Source organism: Amia ocellicauda, chromosome 4, assembly GCF_036373705.1.
Source record: "Amia ocellicauda isolate fAmiCal2 chromosome 4, fAmiCal2.hap1, whole genome shotgun sequence".
NCBI lineage: Eukaryota > Metazoa > Chordata > Actinopteri > Amiiformes > Amiidae > Amia > Amia ocellicauda.
In genome coordinates this window covers 20,519,525-20,545,310 of record NC_089853.1, presented here as the reverse complement: position 1 = coordinate 20,545,310, position 25,786 = coordinate 20,519,525, and the positions used below count along the sequence as shown (strand labels likewise).

The following is a 25,786-nucleotide window of genomic DNA, read 5'->3' as shown; positions in this document are numbered from 1 at the left end:
TGTATCCTTAGAGTGGTAATTTGGAACTATATGCTACATTGGCATTATGATATATGCATATTAGATGACACATTTTTAAAGATATAAATATAATGTAGTCCTTCTACTGAGTTTATAGTTTAACAGGGTCAACAACAAAAAAACAAAACATTTCCCATTAAAAATGTATTGTCATTTGACAGGCGAAATGGCATTTAAAGCATGAATGCACAACATGGTGCCACGATCATTTCTTTTTTTTTTTTTAAGGAAACAGGTAATATTTAATGAACCCACTAATCTAACGGTTCTCAAATTGGGGTCCGCGTTAAAATGCTCCGCACTTCGGCGAAGATACCGTCAGCACCCCGGGCCCCCTGGGCGGCAAAGGGGTCCCAGAGCCAAAAAAGTTTGGGAACCCCTGCACTAATCAACCCCCAATACAACGTTTTGTACATGTTTGCAGCGCAGGTGCATCATTCCTGCAAGACAAATGTTTCAATAAACGCATTTAGAGCTCTGAGTCAACAACATCTGCAAAGAAAGATAAAGAAATATGTTTTAACCTTGACCCAGAGTAATGATTAAACTGGGGACATTGATTATTATTATCTGTTTCCACGTTATCCGTTCAAGCTCAGTTTGCGTTAACAGGAAGGCATCTTTAAGCAAAGAAAGGAAATTGTCATCAGAACAAAGCTAATTGGGACGTGTTCTGGATACCAGTATAATGAACTAAATTGATCCCCCTGTCCCAGCAGCTCCTTGTGCGGCGAGCTCCCCGGGAGGAGGAGGGCAAGGGGGGTACAGGGATCGACCCGGGACGGGCCAATGCCAACTAGTGGCTACAGACAAACCCCTGTGAGGGCTTAAATGCGGAGCAGCTACACAGACGAGCCCTCACAGCTCTTCACAGCTCTGTCCTGTAAGGAGATCAAGTGAAAAGGCTGGTTAGGGAAAATGGAGAGGAAAAATAAGAGGAACCTGAAGGAGCGATTTGCCATGAGAAACAGCATCGTCAAGGAGGCTTTGGCAGAGTTTCTGGGGACATTCGTGCTCATTGTAAGTACAGAGCCTGTTAAATACACTTACTATTATTAGGGTAGTAGTAGTAACAAAAGTTGTAAGTGATAGTGGTAGTAGCGCAATTATATATATATATATATAACTCTCTATCAGTAGAACTCTCTAAATGTATCCAGATTTGTTTGGACTATTGAAAAGTTGCTATTTAGTTGCCATTTAAACCTAAGTGTCACTTATATTGAACTTAAAAAAGCATTATCCTGGCAATATTATCTGCGACTTCCAATTAAAAACCATTAAGGTCTGGACCGCTGTCGAAGTTGAAAAGCTTCATATGATATATAAATTGTAAGGTCCGGTTTGGATGATACTTGAATCAGATGATGAATTGGAGCGATTATCTTTTGTTTTCCCCAATCCAAATTTATAGATTAAATCTTACACTATGGTTAATATATATATATATATATATATATATATATATATATATATTCTGAATGCCTGCAACAGTTGCCATTCTATCTGTTCACCAAGACTTAAAAGTTGGCATTTACTTATTTATGTATTTGTTTGTTTATTTATGTGTTTATTTGTTAGTTTGTTTTAAATAATAAGGTTTTGCAAGAATACAAGTTTCTGTATTAATGTCTGTTTTGGAGAACGTTGTGATGGTACTATATTTCTTAATTTATTTAAATATATTGGTATTTGACAATAATAATACGTTCCGTCCCAAAGAGAGTAGCCTAATTTAAATACACCCTTCTTTTGGACTAATGCAGTATGCTAGATGCCAGAACCAACCTTTCAGAAAATAGAAGACCTCTGTTTTAAAAACAACGCTTCACTGTCCTATTACATTCATTTCGGGCTGTGTGTGTGTGTATGCATGTGCATGTGTGTGTTTTTAAATGACAGTCACTTCTACAGTGCAGACTGCTGCAGTTATTCTTCATGTGATCTGACAGCAGATATGGACCTGCTACCATTGTGCTCATCGCCTCCCGATTAAAATACATGGCTGGCAGCATTTGAACGCTAACTTGGCTGATAAGATGGGGATTCAGGTTTGCCAGTGGGTACACAATTGCACAGGAAACAAAACGTCAGATTAAAATATTTTGGGAGTGTCGCCTTTATATAAAAACAACATAAAAAAAACACCAACTTATTTGTTATTTTTAATTTTCCCACCCTGGGCAGCTCTAGCTGGCCTGTCTTCATCTGTAGCTTTGCCCAGGAATGGGACTCTTGATTCAAAAGCCTTTCTAATTGGATACGACAGCTCTGATACAAATCGTTATTTTCCCTAATGTGCATAATTGGAATTCGAAGACAATGTCATGATTCTTTTGATTGTTCTTGTTTTTGATTGTCTGTTTTTGCTGTGGTTGTTTTCTTCAAACCCAGCTCTTTGGCTGCGGGTCGGTGGCCCAGACGGTTCTGAGCCGGGGTGCCGTGGGAGAGGTGCTGACGATCCACATTGGCTTCACTCTGGGAGTGACAATGGCGGTGTATGTGGCTGGTGGAGTGTCAGGTAACAAAGTCCCCTCAGTTGCTCTTAATACAGTCCTCCTTCATTGTCATTGCACAACCCAGTTTGGGATAGGCTTTGAAACTGACAGTAAGTAGGGCTGGCATAAAAAGTAGGGGGGGGGGGCGCTATAGAAAGAGACAACTATACATTGAGGCAAAACCACTCGAGGGAAAACTGGCAACGGTGGCATTAAAAAGGTTGGGATACAGAAAAGGTCAAGTACTGATTCACACTGATGAAAGCCTAGCTGTGACCATCGCCAAGCTCCCATATCTGTCCACATTCCTCAACAGGCACTGATCCAGGGAAATGAGCTAGATATATCCAGAGGAAGGAGAGACCTCATCTTTAAAAACATACTCCACAGTAAATTTGGAAGAAAAAGAGAGCTCTTTAAATCCAGCCCTGACTGCTCTGGCAAGTCCTCTCACAGTGAAGAGGAGAGAGGCTGTGACATTAGTAAAAGAGTCTGCTTTCTCCCATTATTCTCTGCTCATGACAAAGGACTTCTACACAGGGCTAAGTTTCATTTAGTCCCCCCACAGAGGCGTATTTGCTGTTTATACTGTCACAGTGAGGTTACCAAGCCCATCTCATGCTGTCACCAGAAAAAAACTTTATAGTGTCCAAAAGTTTGGCCAGGCCTCAGAAATATTGTTGGGAGATTTTTTCCGACACTCATTACCACAATATGGGGGCTTTTGTTCCCCATTCTAAATAAGTCTGGCCTCCATCCACCACCACTTGAGCACCGATTGCACCTTGGAAAAAATGGCAGAGTGGCTGGCACGGTCTCAGTAGTGGGAGCCAGGACAAAGAGCACAGTGTAGCAGTGTAGCAGAGAAGCGCGGGGAATGCTGTTGACGAAACACGGACACTGCCGTGTAACAGGAGCCCCGCACTTGGCCGGGGGCGGTTTACAAGTATCCAGTGAATCCCTACTGTGGGTTTTGGCCGCCCCCACTCCTCAAAGGCATACTGTCCGGCACTGAGGCAGGGAACTGGAAACATACAGCACGTTGATCTGCTAGCATGGTAAACAGGCATAAAGAGATAGGGAGAAAGATTGACAGAGCATGAAAATGACCTAGAGCCCATCTGCCATCACGAGAATCTAAAAAAAAAGTGTTAAGGTCAAGAGAGACGTGGATATGTAGGAAGGCGTTATCAGTGGGCTGTGCATTTGACTGCATGATGGTTATCTTTATGGGCACACATGAACCATTAATCAGTATTCTCCCCGAGACCACAGTCACTCCTGCAGATAGCAGTAATCATGGATGGCTTGACTAGACATTTTGATCCCCTAATTGCCAAGTCTGTTAGTGTGTAATAACATGCCGGGCATCTCGGGTAAACCTAGCCAAGTGCCGTTTCCCAGGGTGCACACTCACTTTATTGGGTACATTCCTCTGGGATTACTGCAACAAAGAGCCCTATGCTCGGCCTTGACGGTGTAGGATAAGGAAGTAACAGCGATATCTATTCAGCAGTTGTGTTAGTTTACCACGGACAGGACAGTCTTTTATAATGTCTTTCCAACAATGGGGAAACATTTGATTTGTCAATTATTAGTTTTTTGGACTCGAGGACTTCAAAAGGTTCAAAAGATTTTGGATATTGTGAGCTGTCATTGTATTACAGGGTTTCCTGACTTATACTAGGCTGAGTAACCAGACATTTATGTGGCAGGCCCTATTGGGGTTTCACCTGCAAGAAGATGATCTGTCACTGTAGACCCATATATGGGACACGCACACAACAGGCATACACAGCAGAAACCGTGAGGACAACATTGCTGTTCGCCATCTCATGAAACGTTTACAGTGTCTCGCACGCATGGCTAGTTCAGTCTGAAGCACAGAATCAAGGCCTTCTGTGCCATCCCTTCCACAGAAACAACTGCTCACTTCTCTTCAGTACCAAACAAAACCCCTGTCACATGACTCATTTTCAGTCATAGGTTCACACCTCCTGGCCTCTCTGATAAGACGGAGTTCCCCCCGTGTAGCTTTAGGAAGTAGCTGTCTTAAGCGCAACACCTCTGCTGTGTCCTCTCCATCATGATGCAAACACAGCTCAAAAATACCCAACCTTGGTGACTTTTTAATGACTTTTTTTTTGGGTTTCATTGGGTGCCTGTGTAACAGCAGCGATGCACAACCGTAGTAAGAGTGAGCTTCCTCTGACCAGCACCCACATCACACTAACGCACGCACTGTATCTTTCCGCATTACTGGGCCATTTAAACTACCACCCATGTGACCATGGAAAGCTTACACGCTGCTAAATGACATCTGTGATGATTGTCTAGGATATCAGACTAATGAGCTTTTCTGGGGCACAGGACTTTTGTGTGCATTGATTGTGTGTGTATATATATTATGTGTGTGTGTGTGCGCTTGGGGCAACGTTTTTTCCTCTGTTGTTTCCTAAACCCACGAAATGTCTTTCTTAAACCCCCAAGGGAAGAGACATCGATTATCATGTTGTTTACTCTCTGAGGAGTCGGCCCAGGAAAGGCTGTGTTTATCCTCTGCTGCCGCTCTGCGATAGGTCACTATACAGTCTGGAACAGTCTTAAGCAGATTGAGGCAGATTATGTCAGTCCCAATTCAGAGTGGCTTCTTCAGGCAGTTGTTGTGTCGCTCTTTCTGAAAGGGATATGGATTAGGGCCCTGCATGTATGACGAGGTGCTCGTGGTGTCAATGAAACAGAGGTCATGCATATCCTTGGGTGTTGAAACAAATGGCCTGAGCTGCATTGATTGTGGACAGTGTTTAACATCCCTCTGATGGCAGCAGGGTAGTCTGTCATCGAGGCAGGACCTCAAAGCGGGGCTCAAGATGGGGAAGACAAAACAAAGGAGGGCTGAGGTTCAGACTGGAGAGGAAAAGTGAGTGAGGGTTCATGTAACTCTCTGTATCTCTCCTTTGTGTCACTGTAGTGAGAAAAACAAAATATGTCTATGGAAAAAGCCTTGAGAGATCCATTAATAAAATAAAAAACAACCAGGCTGACTATCTCTTAAAGCACAAGGCAACCCCTGTGAACACTTACAATGAATACACTTCAGGGCTGTACTATCGAGAATTCCAGACACGTGTCGCTATATTAAAGCATTCGATGTTTGAAAGATACAGCAAGTAGCAAAATTTTGTTATACCAAATGCTTATGGTAGTGTTAAGGATATATTGCATTACATATATCATCTAGTTTTACTATTGTACCACTGTATGTTTCTTGAAATTAAATGTGCAAGAATTGTATTATTTGGCCGCACTGCCTAGTTCTGATTTCGCATGGTTTGTGTAGGAAGGGGAACAGCTTAGGTGTTGGAGTTATACTGAATACCCAAATGCTGATATCATTGTGTCTTTGTAAGCAAGACTGTAATCTCCTGTCTGTACAACTGGACCTCAGCAGTTCCTCATGGTCCATAATCTGATTTGACTGCCTTCAGAGTCTCGTCACAGGACTCCGAGATGCTCTGGAAATGGAGAGTGATTTCCGATCGCATTCAGCTTGACTGAAGTGGTAGGCAGAGGAAGTGCATCAGGTCAGATGGCCAATTATCGGTTAGGAATTAAAATCTAAACTGTAAACAAAGTTGCATTAGACAAGCAGGACAGGGCTGGTTCAATCCAGCGTTTAGTGGTTTCAGCCAGCCATCGGGCAGCTCAAAAGCCAGAACGATGATGAAATATACACATACATTTATTGATTTTATTTTGTGTTGTTGTCCTCTTCAAATAGACTTCAAGAGCTCTAGATATTAATATATATATATTTACAAAAAAACACAAGCTGGAAATCATCTGTGTTTTCATAATTGTACTTACAAAGGTTAAAAACAGATCCTTTGTGTATTGATGTTTGGACAGAATGGACCACAGAACATTTTTAAGGGATTGTGTATATAATGAAATGTTCATTCCTGGTGCACGTGGTCACACTTAATCATGCCGTCAGAACATCTACCTCAGAGTCTCTTGTATACAATATTGCTTTGGAGAATTGCTTTCCCAGTGTGCACTGTGCCAAACAACATGGTGCAGCATTGCTACCTGATGAGAGTTCCCTCTCTTGCTTGCTCACATGCCCATCGAACTGTGGCTGACCGGACCACTGCCAGGGAGACCACATCTTCCACTTGACCTGGCAAGTGAGCTACAGAGAGCATCTTTGAAACAACGGAATAAATATTTGTTCAGATTCCAAGGCCCTGTTACTTCACTTGTCAGGCAGACATTAACCTTAGGCATCTGGGATGCTTTAATGGATCGGTTGAAATACAAAACAGGAAAAGGAATAACTTAATTAATTAATCCCTCTCTGTGTTGTGAATCTCTAGGGGCTCATGTTAACCCAGCAGTCTCCCTGGCCATGCTGGTCCTGGGCAAGCTGAAGCTGGTGAAGTTCCCAGTGTACGTAGTGGCCCAGTTTCTTGGGGCGTTTGCTGGAGCGGCCGCCGTGTACGGGCTCTACTATGGTGAGTACAAAAGTGTCCCACCAAGGAATCCTCCACATCCTGCTTCTTCTCCAGCCAAGCCAGGCTGAGTGGGACTGTAGTGATGTGGTGGGCCACGGTGTCCTCAGGTTTTGCCTTCCATCCCAAGCTCTCAACCTCCCATAATCCAGCTCAATATTGGCAGACTGATTGAACAGTGTTTTCCCAGACTGTAGTCGTGCATGCCTGCAAAAAGCACAGTTATATTTAAAAAAAAAAATCTATTCTACCGTATCCCATTTTGAGCACAAGAATGATTTGTGTTCAGTGTGTGTGTGTCCCACAGTAGTCTGTGTCATCACATTGTTGTGACCCTTTTGGTTTGATTAAAAAAATCAGTTCTTAACTGATACATAAATACCACAGGATTAACTCATGAATAACTGATATTTAATCTGGTTTGGGGTCAGGGCTTGTACATGTGATCAACATTAGAACTCTGCAGAAGTGCAGTTATTCCGTTGAGAGTCCTACATTCATTCATTTAGAATCATTGCCCATTTTGGTAAAATGTGACCAGCAAACAACAACCAAAATTTAGAACCTCAATAAAATCATGTGCATGTACTAACACTTTTTTGTTATTGACTTGCAGGATAGGTTCAGTCAGAATAGGTATTCCTGCTCTTTTGGGGCAGACAACTTGCTTGTTCTTTTTAAATGTATATAATTAAAAAAAAACTAGATTAAGGTGACATGGGCATACCTCATGTTTCAGGTACTGTGTTATTTGGCAAGAGACTCTGGTGGCTTTGTGTGCAGTCTGTTACTCCCACCAGGCTCCAAAGTCTAGAACAAATGGAGAAAGTATTGATCATTACCAGTGATTGTACAAATGGGTCCCAGGGCCCTTTTAAGGGCAAGATCACATGACAGTGTGTGAGGTCAAAGCCTAAATACAATTTACGTTTTGTGTACTCTGAACAGACCACTTACCGATTCCTGACTGCTAATGTATCTTGTGAGGTTCGATATATTTATCCAGTACCTGAGTGCAAAGAAAGGTACTGAAATTTAGTTCATAGTAGGTATTATTTAATAGCTTTTTTTTATTAGCTTATTTTTTACTGAACAAAAAAGTTAAAGTTGAGTGTTGAGAACTGATGACATATTTTTGTAATCCCCAAAACTATCCATTTATAATACTCTAGTGCTTTATCATTACTGGACACATTTTTCACAAGTTTAATTAATTAAACATGGTATGTTTTTAATTGATTTGTTTCAGATATATTTTTTTGCCAAGACATTTCTATTCTCAACAAAGAATACACCCTTAAGGAACTCGACTGTCTAAACTATTCTTATCCTTAGTGCCACTTATCTGCAGAAACACTCAATAAAGAATAAATCATAATAATATTAAAAGATGATGCACTGAACCAGTTCACTTCTAGTACTGATACTGTGCAATTTTTTTTATAGATGCCTTTATGGATTATACCAACGGCATTCTGACTGTTACTGGCCCCAATGCTACTGCACAGATTTTTGCTTCGTACCCAGGAAGACATCTGTCAATCCTGAATGGCTTCATCGATCAGGTAAGTGTTGACCTGTCCCGAGACCAATGGGGAATTAGAGAGAGAGAGAGAGAGAGAGAGAGAGAGAGAGAGGGTGAGGGAGACGGAGAGACAGAGAGACAGACTGGGCTCCTATCTCTGTGACACTGTGGGGACACATTAAACCACAATTTCTCTGGGGCATAGGGCTGTCAAATCGACCTTACGAGGACAGTCAATGATACGTTAGATTTTTAGCTGGGGTTCAGATATAGATACAATAGCTGCCTGATACTGACCGTCGCTGCTCCCTGAAGCATTCTATACAAAAAAAACACAGCCTTGAAGCACAATGGGTTAAGTTTTCAGACACTTGTGACTCTCACAGCTGACAGCCACGTGGACCACAGTCACTGACCGCTGAATGTAATGGCATGCTTTGTGTCATGAACAAAACATCCTATAGATTGTTTTCCATTGCAAATGACAAATAAGTAACTTTTTTTTTTGTATTTTATCTGACTTCATCTAACAGAATTACAGTTATTGGACACTAATCATAATTGCACAGACAGAAACAGCAGCAGCAACAATTCACTAATCTAATTCAATTATTGGATACTCTGCTTTTGGGGATGGGCCACTAATGTAAAAACATCTCCAGCTAATTACTTACAATTGATTGTCCCAAATGTTTAAAAACCCAGCTTTCCATTAGCAGCTGTCAAGCAATCTGTCAATTCTGCTCTCTCAGTTTCTAACCTTTCCTCACACAGACTTCCAATTTTGGTTGACGATTACCTTTCGATAAAAAAATGTCAAGCCTTTCACTGTTATATGTAACCTAAGGAAATTACTATGACATACTTAATTAACAAGTGCAAAATTACAAAAAATTTCCTATTCATATACAAACAACAATCACAATCATGCTCTCTTCTATTAGAGGCTTTTCAATAAAGCAAACGATTTCCCCCTCTTTATTTGTAAATAGATACACCGATCAGCCATAACATTATGACCACTGACAGGTGAAGTGAATAACACTGATAATCTCCTTATCATGGCACCTGTCAGTGGGTGGGATATATTAGGCAGCAAGTGAACATTTTTTCCTCAAAGTTGATGTGTTAGAAGCAGGAAAACTGGGCAAGCGTAAGGATCTGAGCGACTCTGACAAGGGCCAAATTGTGATGGCTAGACGACTGGGTCAGAGCATCTCCAAAACTGCAGCTCTTGTGGGGTGTTCCCGGTCTGCAGTGGTCAGTACCTATCAAAAGTGGTTCAAGGAAGGAAAAGCGGTGAACCGGCGACAGGGTCATGGGCGGCCAAGGCTCATTGATGCACGTGGGGAGCGAAGGCTGGCCCGTGTGGTCCGATCCAACAGACGAGCTACTGTACCTCAAACTGCTGAAAAAGTTAATGCTGGTTCTGATAGAAAGGTGTCAGAACACACAGTGCATCGCAGTTTGTTGCGTATGGGGCTGCGTAGCCGCAGACCAGTCAGGGTGCCCATGCTGACCCCTGTCCACTGCCGAAAGCCCTACAATGGGCACGTGAGCATCAGAACTGGACCACGGAGCAATGGAAGAAGGTGGCCTGGTCTGATGAATCACGACTTCAAGGTGTTGAAATTCCCCAGATCTCAATCCAATTGAGCATCTGTGGGATGTGCTGGACAAACAAGTTCGATCCATGGAGGCCCCACCTCGCAACTTACGGGACTTAAAGGATCTGCTGCTAATGTCTTGGTGCCAGATACCACAGCACACCTTCATAGGTTTAGTGGAGTCCATGCCTTGACGGGTCAGGGCTGTTTTGGTGGCAAAAGGGGGACCTACACAATATTAGGCAGGTGGTCATAATGTTATGGCTGATCGGTGTATAAACATACGTCTGCATTGCCAATGTCAGAGACCAGCCTGGGAGTCTGTTGATCATCAGTTTCCTTCCCTTGTTAAATCAAGTGTGCCTCCATTTCTGACACAGGTCATAGGTACTGGTGCCTTGGTTCTCTGTATTCTGGCCATCTTGGACGGAAAGAACATTGGGGCCCCCAAAGGCATGGAGCCCCTGGTGATTGGCCTGATCATCATGGCTATCGGCGTCTCCATGAACCTGAACTGCGGATACCCCATCAACCCCGCCCGTGACCTGGGGCCGCGGCTTTTCACCGCAGTGGCAGGGTGGGGCACCGCTGTCTTCAGGTAACTCCCTGAGCTGGGTGGGTTGAGGTGGGGGTGGGGGCTCCTATATCAGAACCACCAGTACTGTGGAGCCTCCCTTTACCATTCTGTTCTCTAGCTGGCAGGCAAGTATAGTTTATTTCAGCATCAGGAAACTGTGAATATCGCCTTGTACTCCTTTTCTTGTGTGTTGATCAAAGATCTTAAGTCAAGATTTGTACAAGGCAAATCACAAGAAATGGTCTGGCTACATGATGTGGACAACGCATGGTCTGGGCTATCAGGAGTTCTGTTCAAGGCTCAGTAGATGGCAGTCTTTCCCCTAGGTCTGAATTCCTTCTCCGAGACTCCTTGTTAAGAGAGAGCATTGCCAAGCCAGTTCCACTGATGCTTAAGTATAGATGTGTGTTCAGATTGATCAAAAGCAGAGTTTACTGTTCATGCCAAGGACCTATGTTATTATTGCTGTTTTTATTATTTATTAATTGGTTGAAACGTTTGTTCAAGGCAGCAACTCACAATCAGAAAGGAACTTTACAAAGCTACACTGTAATGCTATTATAGAGTGTTTTAACACAAAATAACAGAATAAATATTACATGATGAAATACATAATCAATTAGAGCAAAATTCCTACAGTGGAAGATGCAACAGTTCTAGACAATGAGATGAAGGCACACGGTACGTTTGAGAACTGAGAAAGCAGAAGTACATTTTAAACAAAGTGGTTTGTGATGTGATGTGTTCTGTACGGTATGTAAATAAGTGCATCTTCGCAAGATCTTGCTGTTATTAATGGGGTTTATAACAGAAATTGCTGTAACTAAGAATAGTCACATAGGCAATTTTTTTAAAACATTTATATAAATTATTTTCTACAAGAGTGCACTTGTTCCCTGCGGAGTGAACGTCCAAAGGGAGCGGCAGAGAAGCCCAAGTGTAGACGTGCCTAGGGAGTTGTACACACTGGGAACTAATCCGCACCCAAGTTAACTGTAGATTATTTGTCATAAACCATCAATCTCTGTCCTGTATCCCACAACAGCCTTTACCAGTAAGAACTTTAAGACGGATTCCAAGGGCTTAGACGCTGCTGTGTTTTCGCTCAGGCAGTGCTATTAATTCTACCCTTATAGTGAATACAATCCAGCATTATCACAAACAGACATTAATCCACAATACCTTACACATCCACATATCAGCAATAGCAACATGCATAAAACAAGGGAAACTGGGAAGTAATTATGGAAAAAAAAAAAAAATAGATCCAGTTACCAGTCCAGCCAGTTGGTATTGTTCACATGCGCAGTGACACATTTTAGTTTTTTTAAACATTGACTATAAATATATTTTTGGTTTTATTCTACATAGTTCCAGGACTGATGCATGTGTATAGCATTAAACTACATATTTTTATGATATATTATATTTTTGTTGTAAATAAATAAAGGAATATTGAGGGGAAACTAAATTAAATTAAATAATAAAAAATGTTGGGTCTCACGTGGATGGTACTTCCTGTTCCCATGGTGGCATCCCTTCCTGTCTCGCCAGTGCTGGCAATAACTGGTGGTGGATTCCCGTGGCCGGGCCCTTGGTGGGGGGGATCGTGGGAGCTGTGCTGTACCTGCTCTTCATCGAGCTACACCACACTGAGCCGCAGAAACACTTGGAGGAGGAGAACAACGTCAAGGACAAGTACGAAATGATCACCATGAGTTAAGGCCCTACAGGGCTCCCTGACCCCCCCCCAGGCCACCGCATGTCTCAGCACTGCTAACTTAGACCCAAGGACTTCCATCTCAGACAGGCCTCTCTGAGGGTTGGTGCTTCTTGAACATGATGTATGAGAAAAGGCATCTAAACACAACCCTGACCAAGCCCCTCAGTACAAAACACACTTTCACACAAACAAAATCACTTTTTTACTTTTTTGTAGATTTTCATTCTTCGTATATGCAGAGAGTTCTAGCATGTGAAGCTGTACACAGGGAATACCATTATTAAGCTTTCTAGAGTGAGGTTCTAACCTTTAATTTTCTGAAAACATGAGGTATAACCCTCCTAGCCCTTTACTGAACAGCATCACCACATTTGTCAACCAAAACCCCTCAGGGAAGCACGAAGTGTCAAGGCAGCCAAGATCCTGGCCCTAGATGGCTTCCTTAATTCCTAAAATTGAGAGCCATAATGAAAATGTACACTAATAGCATGCTGTATGCCTTTAAAGAGTGAACACTTTCTCCACCATCCTTCACATGCGCCATGAATATTTTACTGTTCTATGTTCAGTTTTAATGTCCAGAATATGAACACCGAGTCTGTATTTACAGTTGACCTGATGATTGCACACGCATGTACGAATACATCTACATGCACAGCATTTTTTTCTTTATTTTTTCTTACAGAAATCAGCCTTAACATGCATTAGGTTTATCAGTACAGATCTTCACTAACACTTTTCTATGTAAGATAATGTGTTATGCAGTTGTGCTAGGTAGGAAGCACAAAAAGTATATACCATCATGAAACAAACAGAAACAAAACACTAGCTGCCAGCTTTTCAATCCTCCTGGTTCAGACAAACCATTGAGTATGCAGTTCATAGAAAGGGATAGACATAAGTGTAAAATAAGTATCTTGCCACGGTAGATAGCTGCTCTGTAGCACAGTTTCTCTGTCACTGTGGGTTTGTTATGTAATTCAATTATTTAATGAATGTGTTGTGTTTAGTAATTGCTTCTTTTATCCAGGCAAAAACATTGTTCTTGATTTTTTTTTACTCTTTATGTTGTTACTGTTATATCCTTGTTTCTCTTCCTAGGCAAAGGCACTTTCATTGATAATTGTCTTTTCTGTTGCTTTACTTTCCATACTGTTGTTTATGTTGCAGATTTTGTTCAAAACAATTATGAAATGAAAGCTAAGTATGTAGATAATGCATTATATTAATACTGGTTTACATATAGTAATATATAGATATAGTTATGTCTGTCTTAATGAAAATATTTTCCCTGTTGTCCTTATTAAAATATTTTATAAATTGTATGTGTTCTTGGTATACTGATACAAACATGAGAAATACTATGACAAATGTGTACATGACTGAAAATACATCATTAAAATGTGGCATCTCATTGTCAGTTGAGTCCCAGTTCTTAATGTATTTGTATTTTTTTGGAGAGGTGATCCAAAATGTATCCAAAAATGGATACAAAGCAAAGAAAAAGGACACCTTTGGTTTGAATTCTCCTCAGTCAAGCGCACAGATGTGAGTTTAATAAAATATAGAAACTATACCATTTGCATTCTTGTTATAAAGAATAGATGAAGCAGGAATTGGCACTCAGTTATTTTCAGTCCACTGTATTCCCACTGCTCGGCGCTGGTGATGATGAATAATTAACGATATTGAGAGTTTGTCAGCTTATGGAAGCCACTTGTCAAAGACTTTTGTTGCCATGCGGTTACTTTTGCAAATACTTACAGTATATCCTGGCAACACTTAATACGAAGATTAACAGGCAGGCTCATGTACAGTCACACCCAGATACAGTTTCATAACTACACTTATTTAATTGTTGCACGTTCCTGACCATATCTTTTCCGCTCCCAAACCTGTCTCTAAATCCACTGCTAAGGTAAGAGAAGTCGCTTTTGTGTGTGGGTGTCTTACTTGGAGCCTTTCATTGCATCATAGTGTTATAATGTATAATTAAACCCCATGTCAAACGATCTGCTATTCTATCAGAAACACCTCCACAAATGAAACGAAAAGATCACAGCCCTGCACACTTCGACAGCTTAAACTGAGCATGGACTGCTGCTCAGATCAGTTAGGCTTTGATTCTTTAGTGGCATTTAATTTTTCATTTCGGTTCTTTATTCAGTTTTTAATTATACATAATTACATTTTGCAAAAGAATAAATCCAGACCCCCCCCCCCCCCCCCAAAAAAAAAAAAGATTTCACAGAGAAATGAATCCAGGGATTTAAAGATGGTATAAGATAAGATATCACATTTCGCCAATAGCAATTACATCTTGTATGCTCTTCCATGTTAAGATGTCAAAGAAGCCTTGGGGGACTATCACTACGGCGCCTTTTCCTCTCGGGCACCAGAGACTGAACAGCCACAATCTCCTGAAGATTTCAGACAATGCAAGAGAGGCACCATGGCTATGGCCACCAAGGAGACCATGCACAGCGGCAAAAGACTGACCTCCACACAGGCAGAGGAGCTGATTGACCCATCTACAGGCCGAATGTTTACAATCCTATGTAGAAGAATAATAATGAAACAAACACAAGCAAAAATTCTCACTGCTATCCTGCACTGGGCAGTAACTCTAATCAATATTAATCTGCAGCTGCATATTTTACTCAAAGTATTGTGGTTTTGCAGAGGTTGTGTTTTTTGTTTTTTAAATCCTCATTCAATTACCCTGACAATCCCTGTGTTGTGCCCCCCTCAACCCCAACCCCAACCCTACTTTCACTTGTACAGCTATTCAAAGTCTATATCATGGATTCGTTTTACTTACCCAATATATACAAATCACTTAGACCAAAATAGTGTACGAGTTGTAATATGGATTACAGTTTTCAGTCGGGAACCTCACTAAAAATGCATCAACCCCTTAGTTTGTAAACAAGTGTGAAGGAAGAGTACATTGCTGCTTATAGTGGTCTTCAAAAAATGATTTAAACATTACCTAGATCTAGGTCTGGTTAAAAAAAAAAAAAAAAAGTAAAATATGAAGGGGTGATCATATTAAAAATATGATATTGTAACAATTGTAAGTCACCCTGGATAATGGCATCTGCCAAGGAATTCAGTATGTATTAACAAAAAGGTATGCTTGAAAGCCTGTCACATTCTGCACAAACTGCAGAACTCCACAGGCTACAAAACAGGAGCAGATCCCTCCATTAATCAGCACAGTTTCCTGACAATACTACTGACTGCCAGCATAAAGCAAATGCATAAATACATATGAAAAAGAAAATGCAAGAGGCTTGGGCAGAGTTCAGCTGAAGGTAACTTCAGTTCTGTGGAATTAACCTGCCCCTCACACCCGTCCCAGTGCTGGGTGTGCCAAGTCTTGCGCCCCCAGGTTGTACACCCTCACCAGCGTCTCCAGGGCGGCTGTCAACACAGACGGCAGTCCTTCACAGCAGCGACTAGGCTGCAGCAGGAAATACAAGCGTCCCACCTGGGGGGCTCAGCGTGAAACCTCTACGCCAGCCCAACCGATGAGCCAGAGGGACTCGCAACCCCCTTCAGCTCCATCACACCAAGACGGCAGCAGGTGGTAAGTCATTATTTTATTGAAACAGGTTTGGTTTGACGCGCACAGAGCACGAAGGCTGTGCAACACAGAGGGCAAATAAACACCTGGTCTTCGCTGGCTGTAATAAATACACTAGATAAAACCTACATAAAATCCTCCTTTACTAATCGGAGCGCATAAAAAATAATACACTAACCTGAAAGAACAAATCATGGGTCGTCAGGGAGCAGCCACCCATGAGCCACCCAGGTAGCGAGATGTCCAGTCCGGGACGCGGTTTCTCTTCGCTGCCTGCAGGGCCGGTAGATGTTCTGGGTCAGGCAGGAGCTCGGACTGTAGGAGAGATACGGGTCAGTTGTGTTCCTACTAAAACAGTCTGTGCACAATTAGCAAATACGAAAGTCTCTTCCTTTTCCCATTTCAGAGTGTAAATCCCGGGACAGCCACCATAGAGGAGCGAGGGAAGACCGCAGCGGTTAAACAACGCAATTGCAGTTCCAGAAGGAGAGCGACCGTCCTTCGCCACTTTCCGTCGTATTTTAAATAAAGTGCGCTAAGTGCCGTGTTTTAAATCTATTAGGGTCTTGATAACTTTTCCCTGTGTATGGAGACGAGGCATGTATGCAGGCAGGGCAGGTCCCCGTTTACCCCACAGCCTCCCAAGGTCACGTCTCTGGTTCACGAACAGTTAGTCGACTCTCACGGCTCTTCCTTTGGGCAAGCCAAATGATCATTTCGAGATCTCTAAATGCATTTCAAGGTATCTTCAAATATTTCGAGATCTGTAGATCATTGAAACGTATCTTTATATGATTTAGAGAGATCTGCAAACCAATTAGTTCAGGGGTTCCAGATGTCTGGTGATGGAGGGCCAATGTACAGAGATTGCATGGATGAGGGGGCCACAGAAGAAAATTAAACACCAATGAAAACAACACATGTCCAAAATCATATTTATCTCCTATACATTTCTTTTAGGGAACATTTATGAATTTTAATTGCACATGTAATTTGGGGGAAAATAATTAAACAATCTGTATCAGAAAAATGTCAATGATCAATGATCAAGATCATTGCAGATATCTTTAAATGATTTAGAGATATCTGGAATTACTTGAAGATATCTTTAAATAAATTAAAGATTTCCCAAAATGAAAACTTGGTTTGCCATTTCCAGGTCCCCTGCATCTGTTTACATCACTGTCCGATTCCCCCGCTCCTTCCTCCAGTGCGGGCTTGTGGTTAAGGTGCTGCATGGTATCCCTCCTCGGTGCTGCTGGTTTGTGTCTCCTCTCAAAGTAGCAGAGCTCCCTGCTTTTATAGGCAGGACAATAGAGGCAGGGGTGCAGGTGACAGTAATTAAGGAGGTGATGCGGGGAAGTCCATATGGGAATGCGACCAGGCAGCATATGATTAGCTAATAACTTCAAAGAATTAAAGAACAAAGGAAACCAAAACAAGGTTGTTAGTAAGTGAAAATAACAAAGAGAAACAGTAAAATAAGATAATTTAGTGCACACAATAATGAATAGTAAAAAAAGAACACACCAAATGATAATTAAGGCCAGTCACGCCCCGCTCGTGACAAATATAAAAGTGGTAAGTACTAAGTTTTTTCCCTTCTTCTTCTACCTGAAAGACTGCTGCTTCAGTAACGTGTTTTCCGAGCTTCTGTTCACAGAAGCTGTTTTTCAAAAGAAACAAACTCACAGTACGGTGACACAGGGTAGTGTGTGTACTGCCTTCTAAACACATTATAAATCACTAATGCAGATTTGTATTCTTAAAACAAGTGTATTCTGCCAGAGCTGACAACAATTTTGTCAAATTTTGTCAAAATATACACACAATTTCCTTTTTTCTAATATTCTCTTACAGTTGGAGGAAAACATACATACATTATAGGCAGGACAGTAGAGGCCGGGGTGCAGGTGACAGTAATTACCCTTGCCTCTATTGTCCTGCCTATAAAGATAGATAATATATTTTATTAAATATTTTGCTGTTAGCAGGCATAAGCTGTTCAATTAAATTATGTCCAATGTGGCTTTTAACTTTTAGTTTCTAGTGGAGCTCTGGGGGTGAGACACATGACTTCAAGTGCGGTCCCAGTGAGTGCCAAGCAGGGGGAAGAGGAGGTGACGACTCGGGCTGAAATTGAACGCCTCACCAGGGCTGGCAAGGAGGCAATGAAGGATGATCGGCAGGACCAGGCCCTGTTCCTCTTCAAGAAGGCCTTTCTGCTGTCCTGCAAGCTGCTGGAAGGCCGAGCCAAGAGAATGTGTCTGTTCAACCTGGGGGCAGCCTACGTGGCGGCAGGCAATGCCAAGAAAGGCCTGAAGTGCTTTGTGAAGTGCAAGCTCATGGATCCCGAGGACAGGAACGCTGACATGCACTTCAACATCGCCATTGCCTACGACCACATGGAGGAGTACGCCAAGGCCGCCCGATTCTACCAGAAAGTGGTGAGCTGCTACAGCCCAGGGCAGGGGGTCTGCCTCGGGGACACCCTGCTGAAGCTGGGCTACTGCTCCGTCAGTCTGGGAGACACGGACTCAGCAGCCAGCTCCTTCAGGCAGGCTGGACGAGCCTACCAGGGGGCGGGGAGGATGGAGGACGCTGCTGTGGCCCTGAGGGAGTCGGCCAATCACGCGATGCATGGTGGCGGCTCTGTCCCCCGAGCGCAGGTGCTGGACACGCTGAGGGAGTGTCTGCAGATGTGTGAGAGCATTGCTGACCCCAGTCTGAGAGGTAGCTCACCCCACAGAAGCCACATGATCGAGAGGGAATTAACTCTGAAGGGGGAGTGGGAGGGAGCTGCCTTCTTGTAGAATTATATCAATTCCATATAATTTTCTATCCAATTTAATAATAATAATGTTCCCTTGAATCCCCTTAAATAATTCTGTTTATGTTAATAAGCAATGCATATTAATTAATTAAAGAGAGAGAGAGAGAGAGAGAGAGAGAGAGAGAGAGAGATCCCCTTTGTCATTGGCCTCATGTCTCCCCCAGGAAAGCTGCTGAATGACGTGGGCTTGCACTACGCCGAGCTCCTGAGTTTCTGCCAGGCTGCGGAGTGCTTCCAGGAGGCTCTGGGCTGCTCTTTGGGTCAGAGCTCCAGTGCTAGGAAGAGGGCCGTGCTGCTGCAGAACATCGGGGCCATGCACAACGCCCTGGCACAGTACCCCGAGTCCCTGCAGTACCACGCCGAGGCAGCAGACATGTACAGTACGGATATGCCTTCAGAAATGTCTGGGAACAAAGCACATGCTGTGCTTTGTGCACTTCAAAGATAAAATCTCACATCACATCTGTGCAGACAAGCTTGACACTCACCCTAACCCCAGCCACAATCCCCAGTCCTAAACCTGACTCTCAGCTCCACTCTAGGCTCAATACTATCCATCCCAGGCCTAGCCCAAACCTCCACACTAGGGCCCTTCGTTGACCAAACAATTACATTTCAAAGGCTCAGAGCAGGGTGGGGGTACTTTCCGTCAGGGTTAGGGTTGCGTCTCTGCAGATTTTTCCATTGTCATCATTTAAAATCCTTATTAAGTGGAAATGAAACAGAACTAAAGGTATTCTTGTAGAAAACAAAACAACAGACAATTGATAAGCTTTAAAATGAGTCATCAACAAATGTGATACTAGCCTGGGGGGCTTTATTACGCATGCAGGTGATAAAAAAAGGAAACAAGCCTGAATAGTGATCTGTGGTTCCCTGGAGTACAGGTAGTTAGATATTACACTCCTGTAACAGGCAGTACTGACTGCATCTCACCCGGTATGGTCCTTATTACAGAGCTGAGATGTTTGAAGGGATGTCATTTTGTTAGAGATACCAGCTTATGGAGCAGGGGTGGCATATTTGCTTCTGGAAAGCATCCTTAATTAAATCGTCTGGGAGAAAACTGTGTGTACTCACCTGTCACTAGCGTTTTTGAACTAGGATAGAAGAAGAAATATGTTTTTTTCCTCCAGAAATAATGTATTTTCTCAGTGACAGTTTGTGTCTCACAGAGGTGTGCTTTCTAGTGGAGGGGGAAAAAAAAGTTGCTGAAAACATATTACATTTGGTTAAATTAAAAAATAAATAAAAACTTAATTCCCCAGTATTATTATGTAACAATTTTGTGATGTTAAAAAATGTACAAGTGTGTAATCCCGAAAACCTTTAGAAATGTAAACAATGCTCAGATACACTTACACACTCCAGGCCAGTGAGGGACTGTTTCACTACCTCGATTCAGAAAAGGGACTACATTAAAATTCCCCATGAGTTCCTAAATTTTTTAACAACCCCAGCTACTTGAAATCCTCTTCAGGCAGAGTACAACTTCAAGTCAACAACCGAATGTCTTTTGGGACAAAAAGTGCATTCAATGAGCATGGGCCTTTTTGTTTGTCGTGCAATGCATTTAAATCTGCTCCATTTCTTTGCAGGAGCTCGGGGGGAGAGGAAGGGTCAGGGTGAGTGCCTTTCTAACTTGGCTTATGCGGTCAGTCAGATGAAGAATTATCAGTCTGCAGTGTTGTTATATCGTGGGGCTCTACAAGCATTCAGTGACGTAGGTAAGATTTGAAGTTGCATAGTTTCCCTGAAGGAAAAAATATATATATTTTACATGAAGATTAATTTTGGGTTTTCTTCAAAATCTTCACTTGGAAGCAGTTTGATGGCTTGTTCCTGAGATCCACCTAAAAGAGAACAACAATGCACTAAAGCAGCAATAGTTTGTTAAAATCATAATATTGTACTTGATCTTACCAAGGTTGTGCTGAAAAATGTGTATATATTTTTTTCTTATGTAAAGCAGTACAAAGGGGGAGAAACAAAAAGGCTTTTTTTCATGAGTTATAAGAAAGTTTGAACTCCAGGTAAATTGAGATTTAGGGCCTAACTACTAGTCAAGACCAGGAACAGAGGAGATAGTCATATCAAAATGAGCTCACACACTCTCTCACACACAAAAAAGTGAGTAGACCATGTATGACCTTGGAACAGAAGCGAGTGAACACGGTCTGCCTGGCCGCTCTCTCAGGTATAACCCTAATGATTCACCTGTACAATCCCCTGTATGACAAATGGCTTCTAAGAAATGTGTTTGAATTCTGGTTTAAAAGCACAGTTACAGACATCTGACTTTAAGTTAATAATAAACTAAAATGGCAGACATGACCCACATAGTGCTATTGATTAGCTGTGTGATCAGGAGTATGCTAGCTATTATTATGATTATCTGTTTATGGGAAGTTTATATAAAAACCACTTCCTCGGTAATGGATGGCTGGGCTGTATATCCAGGCATGGCACCAAGGATTTTAAGGTGTGAAAGCCTGGGTTGCAGAAATACAATTTCTATGGGCTGCAGCCAATGCAGCCTCATTAATATGCTAACTGTGTGGAAAATAATGTATTTACACTCTTGGTTCCTTAGGGAGAGAATCTGCATTTTAATGGATTTCTGACTTCATATTTCTATTTTAAAGCATGGTTCAATGTTTAAGGAACTAGCCATAATACATTTATTTATATATTACAAAAAAAGAACATCAATTTTTAATGAGAATCTTCCTTTTCATTTGCTTGAGCAAGGTTCAGGAGTTCCTCTTTTCTTTTTTGGCATTCATTCGTCTTCAAATGGCCATAGTGGCAAAATGTAGCATTTCAAAATAAATAAATAAATACATACATAATAAAAGTCACACAGGGCATAGACCATATTCATATAAATGCAATTAAAATCCAGTATTTTTCTTCACTTGTGGCGAGTTTCAGACTATTTGTATGTAAATCTTTACAGTATTGCACCATATAATTTGTTACATATGAGCTAAATAAATGTCTATTCCACCTTCTCTATCCAATCAAAAATGAATGCCAGGTTATAATCTGTAGTTTCTCAGAGTAGCATTTTTCACTCCAGTTAATATTTAGAAGTCTGTCCATTCTTACTGAATACATTGAAAAGACTAATGTTTATATTTTCCTGGTTAAGAGCGGCTCAGTTTCTATCAGAGTCCATCAGTTTCATTGTTACGAATTCTGTATTCCTTCCATTTCACAGCAATTTCATACCAATAAGTATTCATATCCTGGAGACAAATTGACTTTAACAGTTTGCACTGCATGGAAAAGGCAGTCAATCTTCAGGCTCCGGTAACACAGAGTCAGTGGAGACTTGGTGCTTGGTCAGCTCTGGGAAAGCCCTGTGTCTGTACTCTGGTTTGCCACAAGGCCGTTTGTATGTGTGTGTTTTCATGTCTCCCAGGCAGGTGCAACAGGTTACACAATTATCGCCTAATGCCAATTTATTTTTCAATTAACAAATATAAATGTAGGCCCCTCTGACTCATACATACATAAAATTACATTTGTCAACATCAGAGAAGATGCTAACATCACCAAAGAGATGGTCCTGCACTCCTACATTAGTATCTCCCCAAAGCACTCTGCTTGTGTATCTACGTCTGGCTGGGGGCTGTAAAAATGACAAAAAGTTAAATGCGCTGTGTTAAAAACAAAGCTGTGCCTAATTGCGATGGTAAAGTATTAGTTTGTTGAACCATGTGGACAAGCTAATGCTGTTTGTCTCTTGTTAGGAGACCTACAGGGGCAGTGGCAGATGTGCGAGGGCCTGGGAGCCACTCACTTCTGCCTTGGCAACACAGAACAGGCCATATCATACTACAAACAAGCGCTGACTCTGTTTGGAAAGTCGAAGGTACACTGTGTTTGTTTTTGCTATTTACCCTGTGCTCTGAATGCAGATGAAAGGGTCTTTTTGACTTATTTTGTGCCTTGTGTTTAGGAGCAACACCATCTGCATGTGAATTCTTTTGTATCGGAGGGTTCTTGTGTGCCTCTCTGGAGTCACTTCAGACCACTTAGGAGGAATATTGGGTGTGGATTTTACAGATGTTGAAAGTCAGTTAATTTTCTCAAGGTGTCACAGGTGACTGCTTTAAAGCAATTCATAAAGAACAAAAAACAATATGATATATTTTGAATGAGTCACACACCTGATTTATATATAACACGCACACACACACACATACACACATCACCAGCTAAATAATAAGTTGGGACTAATTTGAAAATAGATTTTAAAAAAGAAAAGCTGACCTGGATCCTCAAGCCCCAACAATAAAAATGTTATTGGTAACATACCAGCAAATGAGGAAAACAATTTCAGTACCTTCAGTGGTGCATATTAGGAGTATTCAGCTGGCTGCTCTAGATCTGCACAATAATTTTTTTAGATAACAATTGTTTTGGTTTTTACGGACCTTGGAACACATATTCACTCATTGGTGACTTGGGATTTATTTTTTTTTGGTTGTTTTTTCTGTTTTGTTCTGCCCAATATGTATTCCATGGTGTTGCTGACCTATGAGAAAAAGACTAAGATTGTGTGTGCGTGTCTGTGTTGCTCTAGGATGCATCGTCTACCCCCAGGGAGAGGATATTGAGTAAACTGAAGGACGTGACAGGGAGCAAAGGGACCCTCCAGCCCTCTCACTCTCTGGATCGCAACCTCTCCCCTTCCAACAAGTTTGTATGCATCTAGATGTGCCTCCATACCCTGCTCTGCTATTGATATGCTCGTGTCACACTTCTGATTCAGTGTCTCTGCTGTACTCTTCAGACTTCAATGTGTTTAAAACTCATTCCTTTTCCTCATTTTGAAAACTGAGGAAAAACTGAATCCAGGTATATTTGGCATTTCTTCTGCTCCCAGTAAGTCTCCATGGACTGGAGCAGCCATCATTGTGGCCAATCAGGTGGTGGTTTAGTGACTAATAAACCTGCCTTCATGTGTTTCGTGTGTTATTTTTATTAAATAAACTCAAAACAAGCCAGCTGAGTTGGTCTTGCTCCCTGACCTAATTCTGATCTGCAGGAAATCATGTGCAGGAACACCGCTCCTGGTACTTTAACCCAGTGTGATATATATGCCACAAAGAGCCTTGACAAAATATATATTGTCGCAATTCATCAGGTCTCTGTATTGTGACATACAGTGCCACCCTGGGTTCCTAACAATTAATTAGTGCACTTTCATACTGTTCCCTAATGAATTCTCCCCAAGAATACATACATGTATGTGCAGTTTCTGATTCCGTGCCTGTAGCTGTACACGACAAAAGGAAGGATACCTATAAATCACACTAGTAGTGCCTTAATGAAGAAAGACAGGCACTGAGACTATGTGTCAGCCGCTGCTTCAAAGGCAGGTGGGAGGGTGAAATTTTAAAATTAATAAAATAATAAAGAATGGAATAAATCCCACGCAGTGTTTATTGAGCCCGACACTCTGTCAGCGCTGGAAGCTCGGACCTCTAACAGAATTACTGCTTCCCTGGCCTTACTGAGAAGGAGAAATCCTATTTAAGGAGTTAAAAGAAGAGTTTAGCGCAGGATTACGTGGGCTCACTCATTAACTTTGACAAAGCTGCTGATGTGCAGCACGATGCCGCCGAAGCTTTCAAAGGGAACAAGAAGCTGCAGGATATACTCGACTCGACCAGTGTTTTAGAAAGCCATGATGTTTCAACCCCAGTGCCTGTTTCTGTATTTTCACAGGAATCCAAACCTACCAAAAGGGAAACTGGGATGAGACTTCACACATGATGCAGAAGAAGGTGGTGTGTATATCTCATTATGTTAATTGAATGGGAATCCTGCTTTCAGCCATGGACACAAGGCAAAAAGAAAAACACTGTAAAAAAATAATAAAATGAAACACATGCACACACGCAAAGGGACCAATGAAAAGTGACACCACAAAAGAAAGAAATTAATAACGTAAGAGAGCTCTTTACCCTTTCAAGGTTATGTTGAGGTCACACTGGCAATATTCACAGTGTTGGAGTGGATTCAAAGGCTTGCAAAACTTACCTCGATCACTGGGTTTGCATGTCTGTTGTCTCTTAGTTAGGAAATATCTGTTCTTCTCCACCAGTATTGAATACATGGAAATTCACTGTTAAAAAAATACCTGTAAAGAGGATGTCACTGAGACAGATTAGAATTAGCCCTAATTGCTTAAGGTCACAAACAGCTAGAATCTTTCTTAGAAAGTCTGGTCTTTACTTCAGTTGTTGGCAGTGTTTTACACATCGATAAAACTACATCCTGGCCCCGCTGCGAAAAATCCTTAATTTATCTGTCCTGATGTGTTTCAGTTAAATAAAATGAATGATCTATGCTTTCTTTTTTCAGGAGGATACCACAACAATCAATTGCAATCAGCAGAGATTCAAAGGGGGAAAAAAAGCTGTTTGCCAATTTGAGGGTGGTTCGAAAGATTTCTCAGTGGCTCCGGAGGCACAGAAGACATGTTTTCATAAACCTATTAATAGATTCACTGTACTCAATGCATTTAAATGAGAGGTAAATAGATTTTACTACATTCCATAGTGAATAATGACCCTCATACATTTTCAGAACTTACTGACTATATATTTGTAATTCTCAATGCAAGCACAGTGTTTCTGAAAATATTACTTTCAGAAGAGTAAATTGGTGTTAAAAAAGTTTTTTGCGTGTGGTGATTTTTTCATCTGTACAAATGACAGAATGTCTCATCAGAAGAAGGACACACCTGACCCAGGTATGTTATCAGGTGTTACTGGTGCAGAGAGTCATTCTGAGATCAGTTCCCAGAGATTTTCCATCCATCTGCATTTGTAGGAACTCCACTCCACTGGAAACCATGAAACAGCTGCATTGTTACAGAG

The 25,786-nt window shown here is 41.7% G+C and overlaps 2 protein-coding genes and 1 long non-coding RNA gene across 11 annotated transcripts; 2 read left to right on the top strand and 1 right to left on the bottom strand.

Annotated features, from left to right (window-relative positions):
* The first annotated feature begins 662 nt into the window (after window positions 1–662).
* aqp9b (aquaporin 9b) lies at window positions 663–13,885 on the top strand. Its single transcript, XM_066701317.1, has 6 exons — window positions 663–1,041; window positions 2,416–2,542; window positions 6,899–7,036; window positions 8,480–8,598; window positions 10,546–10,763; window positions 12,297–13,885. The coding sequence occupies exons 1-6, from the start codon at window positions 940–942 to the stop codon at window positions 12,463–12,465; spliced, it is 873 nt and encodes a 290-aa protein (XP_066557414.1). The 5' UTR covers window positions 663–939; the 3' UTR covers window positions 12,466–13,885.
* On the bottom strand, window positions 6,802–16,466 carry LOC136747956 (uncharacterized). Of its 2 annotated transcripts, none has more exons than XR_010816552.1 (3): window positions 16,233–16,466; window positions 7,761–7,843; window positions 6,802–7,240 (listed from the first exon to the last, which is right to left on the bottom strand). It is a non-coding gene; the product is annotated as an uncharacterized LOC136747956 (long non-coding RNA). The 2 variants fall into 2 exon arrangements; XR_010816551.1 differs by lacking the exon at window positions 16,233–16,466 and adding an exon at window positions 7,991–8,484.
* On the top strand, window positions 15,681–25,583 carry LOC136747953 (tetratricopeptide repeat protein 24). 8 transcript variants are annotated; one of them, XM_066701315.1, is made up of 8 exons: window positions 15,681–16,054; window positions 18,098–18,787; window positions 19,052–19,267; window positions 20,486–20,614; window positions 22,646–22,767; window positions 23,482–23,601; window positions 24,630–24,691; window positions 25,269–25,583. In XM_066701315.1, exons 2-7 carry the CDS (start codon window positions 18,127–18,129, stop codon window positions 24,675–24,677), a joined length of 1,296 nt encoding a protein of 431 aa, XP_066557412.1. In that variant the 5' UTR covers window positions 15,681–16,054; window positions 18,098–18,126; the 3' UTR covers window positions 24,678–24,691; window positions 25,269–25,583. The 8 variants fall into 8 exon arrangements, with proteins under 8 accessions (XP_066557412.1, XP_066557413.1, XP_066557411.1 ...); XM_066701316.1 differs by having other exon boundaries at window positions 15,681–16,057; XM_066701314.1 differs by lacking the exon at window positions 15,681–16,054 and adding an exon at window positions 16,494–16,584.
* Window positions 25,584–25,786: the final 203 nt, after the last annotated feature.

Bases quoted from the DNA above. Each gene is read 5' to 3' on its own strand.
- aqp9b (XM_066701317.1), top strand. From the start codon at position 940: ATGGAGAGGAAAAATAAGAGGAACCTGAAGGAGCGATTTGCCATGAGA. The intron at 2,543-6,898 runs GTAACAAAGTCC...GTGAATCTCTAG, and splicing joins TGTGGCTGGTGGAGTGTCAG to GGGCTCATGTTAACCCAGCA. The intron at 10,764-12,296 runs GTAACTCCCTGA...CTGTCTCGCCAG, and splicing joins TGGGGCACCGCTGTCTTCAG to TGCTGGCAATAACTGGTGGT.
- LOC136747953 (XM_066701310.1), top strand. From the start codon at position 17,561: ATGAATAGTAAAAAAAGAACACACCAAATGATAATTAAGGCCAGTCAC. The intron at 17,763-18,097 runs GTAGTGTGTGTA...TTTAACTTTTAG, and splicing joins TCACAGTACGGTGACACAGG to TTTCTAGTGGAGCTCTGGGG. The intron at 20,615-22,645 runs GTAAGATTTGAA...GTCTCTTGTTAG, and splicing joins ACAAGCATTCAGTGACGTAG to GAGACCTACAGGGGCAGTGG.